General features: G+C 41.7%; 1 protein-coding gene across 1 annotated transcript in view; it reads left to right on the top strand.

The window, feature by feature from the left end:
- Positions 1-13,753, top strand: part of MTTP (microsomal triglyceride transfer protein) — a 32,876-nt gene that overhangs the window by 15,331 nt on the left and 3,792 nt on the right. Inside the window, exons 10-15 of the mRNA XM_032763027.2 lie at positions 1,712-1,924; positions 3,068-3,279; positions 4,386-4,483; positions 4,583-4,704; positions 5,197-5,424; positions 12,467-12,591. Of these exons, the coding sequence (XP_032618918.2) occupies positions 1,712-1,924; positions 3,068-3,279; positions 4,386-4,483; positions 4,583-4,704; positions 5,197-5,424; positions 12,467-12,591 (998 nt within the window). The remainder of the gene's footprint in view (positions 1-1,711; positions 1,925-3,067; positions 3,280-4,385; positions 4,484-4,582; positions 4,705-5,196; positions 5,425-12,466; positions 12,592-13,753) is intronic.

Genomic DNA, 13,753 nt, shown 5'->3' with positions numbered 1-13,753 from the left:
CATGACCAGCTCCACTACACCAGCTGTGCTGCTCCTCCAGCTGACCTGTGAGCCGCTCCAGCCGTCCCCACAAACCGCTCCGCTCACTGTTCCATGGGCTCCTCCAACATGCTGCAAACTCGCTTAGCGATAGATCTTCAGGCTCCCCCACTAGTTAACGCAGCACTCAGTGATCTCAGCTCAGTAAGCTTAGCCCTTTTAGTGATTTCAGCTCTTAGTGATTTCAGCTTGTAGTAGGAGAGCCCCAGTGCTGGTGCACCATTGGCCCACCGTGAATTCAGCTCAGCAGCCTCTAGATGGACTCCTAATGGAATCAAAATTAGCTCTGCTCTTCAACAGTGGAGAGAAGAGGATGTGCAATTGGTGGTCCAGGACCTCAAAAGGGGCGCATACCATCAGGTACACACACCAGCAGTCCCCAACCTCTCTCATTTCACTGGGTTTTGGCACCCATGTCCCTTGTCTAGCAAGTGCTACTTAATTGATGTTGAGACATCTCTGTCATAAAGCAGTCTCATAGTTCCTCATTCACATAATCAGAGTGACAACACTTTATTCCTCCTGCCCCAATAACAAAGGAATTGGGGATCCCAGAGCTGTCAAAATAACCATCCCAGGCTGCCGTGGGCTATGCTAGGTGGGATGGGTGTGCCAATGCAAATACCTGAAATTCCTTTCCACACTCCCCATAATTCACCACCAGATGCCAGGATAGAGCTCATCCTGACTCTGCTTACATCAGCATCCCTCAGAATTTGCCCTCACATTTTAAACATAGCTTATGGACACCCACCTTTAATACGATCGACAGACTTTCTTTAGAACAGGTTTTATTTTGTGTTCTGGGGGCCAGATTCTGATCTCAGTTACATCTGTTGTGCATGCAGATAACTCTAACTCCTCCTGATTTACAGTAGGGTAACTAACATCAGACCTCTCTCTAACCCCAAATGCCTGTATGTTCCTAGCCTGGCAGTAGACATGGTACTTTTGTCTCGTTTTACAGAAGTTTTTGGCATCCCCTGAGAACTTTGTGCAGTCAGGGTCTACCTAAAACATGGAACCAACTTAGATTATAGATTCACTGGAGTCACAAAACTGGTTCAAGTGGTGGATTGTGTCTAATCTGTGCTCAGTTCAGGGAGCTCCTAGGACAGATTCTATGCCATTCTATGGGTCATGATAAGAAGTATAGCAACCTGAGGGACAAGGAATCCTCAGCTGGTCAGATCTGCTGGATGTAGGACTCCTTTGCACTGCTGAAGAGTCTGAAGCATCCAGCCAGCACCCAAGGATTTACACCTTGTATTTTTCTGTTAAGTGCCGTGCGTTCCTATACCACTGTGTTAATAGGCACGAAGGAACATTTCCCGTGTCATTTCTTTCTGTCACAATTATTTAAATTGTGTCTGTTGGCCGCAGCAGCGGAGTCAGTATGTTCCTTGAATCGACAGGTGCATGCTGAGTGAGTGGCATGTTTAGGAATCATGCATCAGGGCATGCCTGTAGATGTAAGGAAGTTTTCAGTATGCAGTTGAAAAGTCATACCTTTGCTAAATGTGACTAATCATGTTTTAAATCAGCCAAGGGTATCCGGACCCAGTCCTGCAGCTCTTAGTCACATGGGTGTTGAGCAAGCTTTGCACCTTGCAGGAAGCGCTCGGCATCTTGGAGGATCAAGTCTTAAATGTGGCGTCTATTTTCTTTTCAGGCTGTTGTGCGAGCTAAGAAGCTGATCCTAGGAGGATTAGACAGGGCAAAGAAAGAGGATGATGTGAAGATGTACCTGCTGGCAATGAAGAACGCCCTTCTGCCTGAAGCAATTCCGCTGCTGCTAAAATATGCTGAATCAGGAGAAGGGCCTATCAGTAATATTGCTGCCACAGCTCTGCAGAGATACACCACCTCTTTCATCACCAGTGAGGTGAGAAGATTTACTGCGAGGGAAGAAAGACAAGAACGGACATTTAAAATCAAATGTAAATTAAATGGAGCCCATTCTTCCTGTCCCACCCCATTTCAATTTACCCTAGATATTTTTTCTTTCAATAAATGGTATTTTATACCCTTTCATGGTGTAGCCAGAAAACTATTCATGGCAGTTTTGATCTCTACACATCTCTCTTCCCACAGACCAGTATCTAGAATTAATCTTTGGCTCCAGAGTCACATGCAACAATTATGGTACAGCATGTGGAGATCCCGGCTCTGATCTGAACTCCATTCACAGATGTGCTCGCTTTGCTGTGCGGCATACAAGAGACATACTGGGAATGCTGAACATGTGAATCAGAGTAAACAGGATCCTTCCTTGCCCCCCAAGTAGCAAAGGAAAATGGGTGGAAAGGAAGAGAGAGAGGCATCTCTGTCTTCCTTCCCAGCAGCCAGGAAAGGGATTGGTCAAGAGGAATACTGAGAGATTATGGCAAATGGAACTACAGAAGATGACCCCAGAGCAAGGTCCTGACATCATTGCATTGCACTGTGTACTTCTGTTGCTGTTCTGCACCAACCACTGCTGACCTTGCATTGTCATGATGCAGTTTCACCACACAACCATCTCAGTTCATCAGCAGGCCATGACTGCTTCACTCTGTCACTCCATTAGTTAGGAAGTAGCTCTGCAGCCCTTCATGGTAGGATCTCTCAGTAGCAGACAATCTTTAGCTTCTGGAAAATGTACTTTTATTTTTAAAGATACCTCTTCTCTTAACCATTTAAAGAAATCTCCTTAGCCATTGTCAGCCTTGTATTAATTCTCCTCCACTATGCTCTGGCCAACAATCTTGCTGTCAGTGCTAATGTGTAAGGCCACGTGTGAGCTATTGTTGAAAACGTAACGGCAGCTCCATTGCCCCACACAATTACTGTACTACTAGTGTTTAACATGTGAAGTGACACTGGGAGCATAAAAAGCACTATATTAAAACATAAATATATTAGCTATGGACCTAGACTAGGCAGAAGTCAGGCTATGTGTTTGCATCTCTGACATCATAAATTAGTATGATTCCATTTTCTATAGATACCTGTGACTTATTAGGTGAATGTTCTGTTTTCTGATTAGGTGAAGGAAACCATGAACCGGATTTATCACCAGAATCATAAAATTTATGAAAAGATCCTCAGAACCACTGCTGCTGCCATCATCTTCAGCAATAACCCATCCTACATGGAAGTGAAAAACCTCTTGCTTTCTATTGGAGAACTGCCATTGGAAATGAACAAGTACATGCTCTCATTAGTCCAAGATATACTTCATTTTGAAATGCCTGCAAGGTACATTATGTTTAATATATGTGTATATATACACACACACACAAATGTACAGGCATACACAGATATAAACAAACTTATTGCTCTCTGTACTAATGTGACAGGATAAAAACAAAGCGTATTCAGTTAATAGCTAAGAAATGTGTAGTTTTTAAGAGGTAATAAGTGGGCACATGCTCATCTTTCTATTTTTGGGTACTGCCATTTTAAAATAAATCCATATATTCCAGTGGCAGACACTGAACGCCTGACAGGAGATTTTTCAAAGGGACAAATGGCACTGAGGCGCCTAGCTCCCTGATGATTTTTGATTGGTTAGGTGGTTCCCTGCCATTTGTGCCTTTGAAAATCTTCCCACCTGGTCTTCATTCTTGATGTTCAATGGAGCCTATGTCTTATGTTTCCAAAAAGTGAAGCTCTTTGAAAAGTTGCAGCATTAAAAGAAAATCATTGAAATATCTTTCATTCTAGACTGTTAGTTTTCAAATAAAACTGTTTTAATTGCTAACCTTCCTACAACCAAACCCAGATCTATGACCAAGACCTTATGAAAGTATCTCAACAATTAAGCCAGCCAGGTACTTAACAAAAAAAATCTTTCAGTAGTAATCTTTTACATTTCTTTTATTGAAATATCAATTTATATAAACAGATTAAAAATCTTACATTCAAAAGAACATTAAAGGTGCAAAGTGAAGCACCAAAAAGTCAGATAATACCTGTTCTGTGGATAAGAACTTTACTCCCCAGCGGTTTGTCCATCTTCGACCTTAAAATTCTTTCAAGAAAAAGGAAATAATCAACATTGGGTGGAATTTTCAAAAGTGCATAAATGATTCAATGGGACTTGTGCTCCTAAATCTCTTAGGTGGTTTCTGAAATACCATCTATTATCTCGTATTTATTTATCTTCAGGTTTTAGGAACTGATGATCCAAAGCCCAGTGAAGTCAATGAAAAGACTCTCATTGACTTCAGTAAGCTTTGCTTCAGGCATAGAGTAGTGTGAGCAAAGTTAAATCTTCTCTTTCCTAATAGGCCAACATTCTTAAAGTTCTTGTAGAAGACAATACAGTAGCAAACTAGTTTTTTTATATTTTAATACTGCAGCAAAATGATTCGTAAAGTTCTGAAGGACATGGTTGTGCATAACTATGATCGCTTCTCCAAGACTGGGTCATCTTCTGCCTATTCTGGCTACGTGACACGTATGTAACCAGAAAAATGACTTTTTAAGCCTGTTTATGTTGCTGGTAACTTGACTTAGTTGCAGGCATGATTCATATCTGGTGTCTTTGTCGATTAAGGTGGTCCTGATGCATCATCCACGTACAGCCTTGACATCCTCTACTCAGGCTCTGGGATTTTAAGAAGTAGTAACATGAACATCCTTCTTTTCAATAAAAATGCTCAACTTCATGCCAGCCAGGTAACTGTCGTGCACTATGTAAACACTGAGCTAGCATATGGGCCTGTTCTGGCAGCCTTTAAGCTAACATATCTCTTATTGAAAACCAGTGCATGTGTGTGTGTGCGCATTTAAGGACTATTGAGTCAGGCAGAGAATATGCCATCAACAGAAAAAACTGCTGACAATGAGATACAAAAGAAAGGCGGTTTCTTATATAATAGGTCCAAAGTTTTACTTCTAGGGAAAGACAATATAGTCTACTGCTAGGCGCAAATTTCACCCACAACTAATTAATAGCAATAGCTGATATGAGACTACTTTACTGTCTCTTTCTCCTACTGCTTTTAAACACTGTTATATTTTGATCAGATGCTTTTTTCACCTACAGTAAAATTTTAAAAAAAATTGTTAACTTTAAAGTTCAACTATTGTGTACTAGAAATACTTGTAGTGTTTAAAATTCCAGACCAGGCATTTTGTCCTGGATAGCGTCTCACTTTTGCCTTTTAGGTTGTGATTGAAGCTCAAGGTCTAGAATCCATAATAGCTGCATCTGCTGATGAAGGCGAGGAAAACCTGGAGTCTTTTGCTGGCATGTCAGCAATCTTGTTGGATGTTCAACTCAGGCCCGTTACCTTTTTCCAAGGGTATGGAGATTTAATGTCTAAAATGTTCTCGGCAACTGGAGACCCTGTAAATGTGGTGAAAGGACTTATCCTTCTGACAGATTACTCACAGGTACTTATATCTCATTCTAAACTTTTTCAGTCTGAGGCGCACACACACTCTCTCTCTCCTAGTCCTGCCTCTCCAGATACATTATATTAATCTGACGGTTTGCTCCACTAATTTTATATTGAAGAGTCTATAGGACTTTACTTACTTTTCTATCAAAAGGGAAATTATATATTGCATGAAATCAGAAGACAGGAAATCAGCCTGGATAGAAGAGAGTTAAGATAAAGGCTGCAAATACATATCACTCTAAAAAAAACACATTAATACTATAAAAAAAAACACAGTTCCCTGTGGAAAAACCCTGCTGACTTCCAACATATTAGTAGTAGATACAGCCTCCTCTCTACCCAGTTATTTTGTAATGTACAGTTCCTATTAAAGTGGTGGGGTCACCAATAGCCATCTGTTTTTATAGCTCAGAAGTTATCCAGTGATCTGACACCCATCTTCTTTATGTTGTCAAATGCTCAGCTAAGTTACCCAGGCTTGCATGCACCGTGTGATCTTCCTTAACTGCTCACTTTACAAGCTTAGTGCTAACATTATTCAGAATTTACTGTGAATGCACAGAGTGCAATGAGCCCCTGAAAATAAGTCAGTGACATCAAAATGATCTGTCATCGAAAGTCTAAAAGGCTCTTCCCAGTAAACATTCATCCCTCAACCAAACTGGCACCAGAGATGCTAAAAAAAAGTTACAAGATATTTTCTTTTTGTGTGATGGGCCAAGTGTTTTTCACTGTCCTTGTATTGCTAAGCCACTGAATTATATTTGGTCAAACTTTCCCAAACAATTCCTCTTCAGATGGAAATCACCAAAGGTGAAGGGTTCAGATAGTTATAACCGTATGAAAACAGGGATTTAAAATTGAAGCTATTATACAACTTTAGATGTAGTTGTCACTCCTGTGCCAACTATAGCACTGCAGATAATCTTTTCATCTTTAACGAACACCATATGAATATATGGTTCATTATGTTATATGTTTTTCTACTTACTTCATATGTATATCTAGCTTCAGATATGGAACAACCAGGCATCTGAGTAGCACAAATCTAGGACACTTAACCTAGATCAAAGAGACAGCATTTGAATTGATTTTTCTGTTCTGCTCAAATACAGGTGTGTGGAACTGGGAGATCTAATGGTAGAAATCAACCTATAAAGAATTGTAGGCTCCAGTTTTATCCCAAAGTAGTACTGTATTGGATTACTAGGCAAGCATGGTGCAAAGTGCTCCCACTGAAAAATTTCAGAGAGGCTCTGGTAGTGGAACTTCTCACTTCATAGAATCTCATTAATCTCCCCTACTTTTTGGTGGAGGAGAATGTCAAACTGTTCAAAGACAGTCTACCTAACATTGTACCCTTGACAATACCAACCAGAAATTATCCTGAGCCCCAAGTCTTCTGCACCAGAGGATTGGCATTTGCATTTCAAATCAAGCACAGCCACTTTTAAATGGTTCTGTCAGCTAAGAGTTTCACATCCAGTACACAAACTGTGAACTAAAGTTCACTGAGAAAACTGGTTGGGATCTAACAAGATTATACGCCAGAGGTCCAGCTATCAGACTGTGTCAGTGACTTATTTTACAAACCTGGCAGGTGGGAAACATGATCAGACCTTTATATCCTCAAGCTCAGATCACATAAGGGCGGTGTTTCCAGAACTAAATCTTTCCAACTGCCGTGCATGCCCAAAGCTCCCTAAATATTCTGGCAGAATCACTTGGCTAGGCACCTTGAGAACTCTGCCAGCCAGTAGATTCTGGACTCCTTAACTTCAGATAACCTAGTAAGAGTGCAGGGCACTCCAGTGTTGGAACTGCATGCCATCCCTCCCAACAGCAGGGCATATCATTTTAGGTCAGTCACTGAAATTCAGGAAGCTTTGGCAGTAGAAGCTCTGTAACAGCACAGTGAGCAGATGGGATCACTCTCTGCTTTCTCTTCTGTGTCACTGACAGCACAGTTGCTGTGCAAGCAAGTTGGGTTCCATGTAGCAGATACCTCAATTGATCCTTCCTAACCAGGTTCCTTTTAAGCCCCATCCACACAGGGTCCTCAACTGCTTTACAAGACTGTTTTAAAAAAAAAAAAAAAAAAGCTTCAGGCTAAACTGTTTTTTTTCCCACAGTACAGCTGGTCAGTGTGTATGGGGCTGACTGAGATTATTTTTAACCGTCATGTTTAAGATTAGAAACAGCCTTAACATTGGTTTGCCACTTCCATATAAGCCCACTCCACTGTGTTAGAAATATTTTCACCTGAAGTGCCTTTAAACTGTGCTTAGAACTAGAACTGTATCAGGAAACTGTGTAAAAAGTGTAGATGGAGCCTTAATTGAATGGTAAGACTGGCATTTAAGAATCTAGCTCTGAGAGAGGAAAAGTGTCACTGCCTGCACTTGTGCTGAGCCATTTCACCAATAGCCATGATTCACATAGCTTCTTACCCATGGTTTTTGCTAACTCTGTTTCCTTAGCCAGCATGGAGAGTGGCACACAGCCCCTGTAAACCATACTGGCCAATGGTATGGCTTTATAAAAGAGTTTAGAACATTGTTCATCCTTCTCTATAGTGCCCAGTGGTCAGCTACCTGCTAGCCTGATCCACAGTCAGTCATGGCGTGGGGCAATATGGTTTCAAGCACAGACAGGAACAAATGTGTAACAGTAAAGGATGTAGATAGCACAGTTGCTATCCTATTTATAGGACAATGACTTGAAAGCTGAAAGGAGGAATTTAAAACTGGCCAATTGAACTTTTGAAAACTAATTTCAGAATGTTCTATTTTATAGGGTCTCAAAGCTGTATAGTCTGATTTTTTAGAACTGTTATAAAGGGTTTTCTACTCTTTTGTTCATCTGTATATGGATCACTTCAGGTAGTAGTTGCTCCACTGCTAACTGACTAAACAGGTGAAAAGAGTGTGTCAAATACACAACGTAAAAATACCTGGAAAAATAGTTCTCTTTCACTAGTTCCTTTCAGGAGTAGTAGTCATTACTATAGTAGACAGCATTCTCAGACAGATGTGAATTCTAAGTTGATGATGTCCCTTTAAACTCCTGCTCTTGCCCACTACCCATGATGCAGTGTTTTTGTGTGAGAGGATATTTCAAAAATCTACAAACAAAAATCCTCAGGGTGCACTATGCATCTATTACCACCTTTCCAGACTTGGTTCAAGGGTTAAGAGTGAAATCATAGTCCTCTTCATAAAAGAAACTGCTCTCACAGAATTATTTTTGAGTCCCAAAGACACCTGCATTAACACTCCTGGGTGTAGGAACAATATTTCTTCTCGGTATTGCACCTGCCAGAAGAGCAGGGAAACCAAATATTTTATGAGTAGGTCAAAGCAGCCATTTGAAAACCAGACGCCCGCCCCAAATAAGTGCCTTTTTCAGCTCTGCCATTTGCATTCCATTCCAGTAGTACAGTAGTGGGATTTTTGTTGAAATGTGGTCTACTTCAGCATTTTGAATCAGTACCAAGACATTGATCCCAGTTTTTCATATCATGTCTTCTGTTACAAAGGACACTGTTAAGCTTTAAATAGAAAGGCAAAGGAAAGGAGCGCCTCTAAAAGGCCAAACTGGCTTTACTGGGATTTGCACATGTTTAACTGAGGATAGAATTCAGCCCTGGAGTAAGTAATGGATGATCAGGTCAACCTTGTTGTCAAATCTCATAAAAACATTAAACAAAGAGACACAGGTGTTCATGAGATTTTCTTTGAGTTTTAATAGCAAATTTAACTTAACTATTGCAGCCTTTTAAGTCCCAAATAATCACATCCACAGTAACTGTTAAATTTAATAATTCAGCTTTTGCAAATTGATCCCTCACTCAAATACTTAAATGCAATTTAACATGCATCTCAAAAAATCTGCTGCCCTGTTTGTGCACAAATGACTTTCAGAATGCATGCTATTACACACTCACAAACATTCAGTTATAGCCCAGTCCGGTTCTAATTTTTAAAAGAGAGGCATGGAATGGTCTCCAGATCCAAATGAGCCAGGCATTTGTAATTAGCTACCATGGGTGAAATCCTGGGACCATTAAAATCAATGGCAAAATTCCCTTTCATTTCAGTTGCGCTAGGATTTCACCCAATGACTTTAACTAGATAACAAGAAAATAGGATAACAACATTTGTTCAGGCTAGTGAGGGGCATCCTTTTTATAAGCTACATCCAAGCCCACTGCATTCTTAGGTTAAATCTCCAGCCCACTCCAATAGCAACTGACTGCCAAGTGACAAGCCTATTGAACTCTGCAACACAGAATGATTCAGACCTTAAAAGGTGAAGTAACCAGATACAGTCACCACATTTCTCCAGGCTCCATACACTGTGAGTGAAAGGTTTTAAGACCCTCCCCCACAACCAACCTCTTTAAGCACCAGACCCTGCTGATTGAGTTGGGGAGGGAACCTAGGTCTTTCTCATGGCAGCCTGTTCCACAGGAGACAGCAGAGCTGCTGAGCAGCTAGCAAGGGCAGGACACAGAGAGACCCCTTTGTCCAGCCTAGGCGTGCAAGGGGGCAGAAGCATCAAGCACTCCTGCATGCTGCAGACACCTGCAGTAGTACAGGGAACAACACAGGAGCAGAAAAACTGGCAGAGGGAGGGACCCAGGTGGGGAGGAGGGAGGACAAGTATCCCCATCCCAAAGAGCCATGATCACAGGGGAAAAGGAGAAAAAGAGCAGCAGCTTTCACTAAGCATAGATACCGGCAGTTTGTGTGTACATCCTCCACCGGCCAGCCCCGCTCAGTGTGGGGGAATTCATCTCCCTAGGACAACGGGTGAAAGATGGCCAGCCACAGGCCCCTCTTCCCTCAACAGTGAGGGGAGACAGGCCCTCTGCTTGAATGGAGGGGAAAGAGAAGTCAGCTCCCATTGTACTGAAAGTGGCTGCTCCCATTCTCGTTTCTCCTGTGACTGTTCTCACTGCCTACTCCCCACATGTGCTATTTCCTTCAGGTGCAAAGGGGACAGAGGCTCCTGCCCCCACCATTACTGCTGGTGTTTCTGGAAGAGAGTGTAGCTTCATCCTGCTTCTTTAAGCCCCAGAAGGAATGGAGGAGCCAATGGTCTTTATACCCAGTGGCTTCTCAGAGTATGTCTACACTGCAATAAAACACCCGTGGCTAGCCCGTGTTAGCTCATGGGTCTTGGGCTGCGGGGCTATAAAGTTGTAGTGTAGACATTCGGGCTTCAATTTTATAGCTCCACAGCCCGAGCCAGCTGATGTGGGCCAGCCACAGGTGTGTTACTGCAGTGTACCCTCAGATGCCTGACTGCCTCCTGCTGCTGCCGCCACAAGGGAGGCCAAGGCTGCCTGTCAGACATCAGTAGCCAGGGAGAGGTGCTCTGAGGGCCCATACATTCACTCAGTTTTTAAAAGTTAAAAGTGTACTAGGCAACCACTGTCTTCTCCCAAGTGAGGCTCAGAGCGCTGCTTTAATTCACCAATTCTACATCAGGTAGAAAATCATCATTTTTAGAGTTACTCAGACCAACAAATCCATTTTTTTGCTGGAAAATGCAGGTCCTTCAAAATCAGAATGCTTTGCAAAATCCCTGTTGATTTCACTCAGATTTTGTTTTGGAGAAAACAAAAACATTTGACAATATCAAAATGTCCCATTTTGACACTTTCAGAATAAACCTTTTGGGTTTTTTTTTGTTGTGAACTATTTTAATGTATTATTTAAAAAAGTATAAAACAAAACATTTTGATTGATCCAACACTCCTCCCTTCACCCTGAATTTACCTTATTGGAGAATTTTGAAATGTTCATGTTTCATTCCAATTAAAAATGAAGCCAAATTTAAAAATCCTTCACGAAATTATCCTCTGCATAGCTCTAATCATCTTAACTGCACAGAAGGTGAACTGAGGCAGAGAGATTAAAAACCTTATCCAAAGCCTACTGAAGTCAACTGGAGTCTTTTTATTGACTTCAGTGAGCTCTGGATCAGGCCCTAAGGGACTTGACCAAGGCCATAAAGGGACTCAGTGTTGGAGCCAGGATTAGAACTGGGGAGTTCCTATCTCCCTGGTCTGTGCTCAGTGCTGTACCTCTCTCTCCACCAATGCTGTTCCATGGACCTTAGCAATGAGTTTGATTTACTGATTAGTGCCAGCCATTGACACTGCAAAGTTAGGTGGTGGGGGGTTATGGCCTAAATCACCCTTTTTCAAAATGAAATGTACTTTTTAAAAAATGAATGAAATGATCTAGTTTTAAGGTGAGTGGGGCAGTTATATAAGGCAAATCAGATTACCAAGCGGTGTGAACTTTAAAAAGTTGGCGGACTGTCAAAATTCAAATGTAACGAGCTGCTCTGAGGCTGAGCTATTATCACTTCCGAACCTGATTCCAGGCAATGCATTTCCAGTCCAGCTGTAAAGGTTTACAGCAGCCAGAAGCATGCTCAGTGCTGGCAAAAAGTGCACTGATAGCAAAAAATCTCTATTTGTGGTAGCCACCTGATTGCTCAGATCAGATCATTCCACTATAGTTCTGTATCATTCTAGATGGTCCTGCTGGCAACAGTGGGTATTTTATTGCCATTATGGGGCAACATACTATACTGGGTGCTCCCTGCTAGCAGGCTGATTCAAGACAAACTAAGAGTAAGCCAGAATGCCACCATGGTTTTCCTGGGAGGTGCAGACCTGTGTGGTAGCTCTGTCACACTTTGTGAGAAGGGGGCAGGATGCTCCCTGTTCTGCGCCTGACCAGTAATGCTGTATGGTGGGTGAGGTGGGAGGAAGGACACGCTCGTGGTCCCAATCTCACCCCCTCCTTTTCATAAGGGTGCTGGGCAAGAGCAGAGGCTATGTATGTCCCCAGTGAAGTTCTGTTCATCCCCTCCACAAGGATGGAAGAGGATAGAGGGGAGCGCCACGTGCTTTCTCCCCACTTGAACAGTCCTCAAAGAAAAAAGAAAATGAACATCGTTTTGATCTGTATTTATCAAAATGGAGTGTGATCTCTGCTCTTGTATGCTTTCAGGTCATTCAGTTACAGTCTGGGCTGAAGGCCAGTACAGAGTTCCAGGGTGGTCTGGCAATTGACATTTCAGGTGGAATGGAGTTCAGTCTTTGGTACAGAGAATCCAAAACCAGTGTTAAGAACCGGTGAGATACTTACAGTACACACTGTAACCTTATACTCTGAAATACGAACAATGTAAAATGAGCTGGTCTATTTTGAGGCTTTCAAAACAGAACTAACCTTGCATTTTCATTAAAATTAAGGGAGAGTTGTATTAAACGCCTTTTAAAATTAGAGTCACATTTCAGGGGGAAAATAATGTGGCAATAAGTACGTTGTCTGTATGCAAATGCCAGTGAAAAAAAAGATATAAAAATGAATCACCTTTAACCTGTTATAGAAAATCTGAATGAACGTTATTGCTTCAAAGGCTACATTCTGCCCTCTTTTAGACTGAGACAGCTCCACTGGTCTCTGTGAAATTATCTCAGTGGATGTGAGAACTGAACTTGACCCCAGTCTTCAAAGTGCTATAAATATGATGGGTAAATTTTTCCAAAGCGCCTACGTGATTTAGGAACCTAGATCCCATTTTCAAAAATGACAGGTACTTAAAAAAAATGACAGGGAGTTAGGCCCTTAGGTGCCTAAATCACTTTTGAAAATGTTACCTCCCTAATTAATTAGTTAATCCTCACCTGTGAAATAATTACCATCACTTTAAAGTGGGTACAGAGAGGCAAAGAGATCAATTTACCCAATATACAGCAAATCAGTGTCAGAATAAGGATTAAAATACAGGAGTTCCTTTCTTCTAAACTCATGTCTAACCTGATAGATTATGCTGCCTCTTCAGAATTTGAGAATGGATTTGATATTACTGGATCTGTAGCTTGAAGCAGTACTGCAGAAGTTTACTCACTCAATCCTGACCAGAAGTAAGGATGTGCCCTCCCTTGGGAGAATTACATCTTTAGCCCTCTGAATGGAAACTGGAGTTATGAGATGCTAGTCTCCAAAGGGAGCGGAAAAGGTGTCTGCCCGTGCAAGGTGCCAAGCATCTCCTGTAGGATGCTGAGCACCCTGAAATTGTGTTGACTTCCATGGGCATTTTGGATGTGTGATGAAATCCAGAAGGGTTGATGTTTGAGAGAAGAGGGAAAATGGGCAAGGTTGTTAATATTCACTTATGGTTTCTTGAACAAGATCTAAACACAACTTGCTTTAGGGTGGTGTGTTTTACATTAACGATGACTGTCATCAATAATAGATTTAGGCTCTCCTTACTAGTTTTTACCAGCTTTG

This window comes from Chelonoidis abingdonii, chromosome 5 (assembly GCF_003597395.2).
Source record: "Chelonoidis abingdonii isolate Lonesome George chromosome 5, CheloAbing_2.0, whole genome shotgun sequence".
Classification (NCBI taxonomy): domain Eukaryota; kingdom Metazoa; phylum Chordata; order Testudines; family Testudinidae; genus Chelonoidis; species Chelonoidis abingdonii.
The sequence above is the reverse complement of the archived record's forward strand: the minus strand, read 5'-3'. Positions and strand labels throughout refer to the sequence as shown.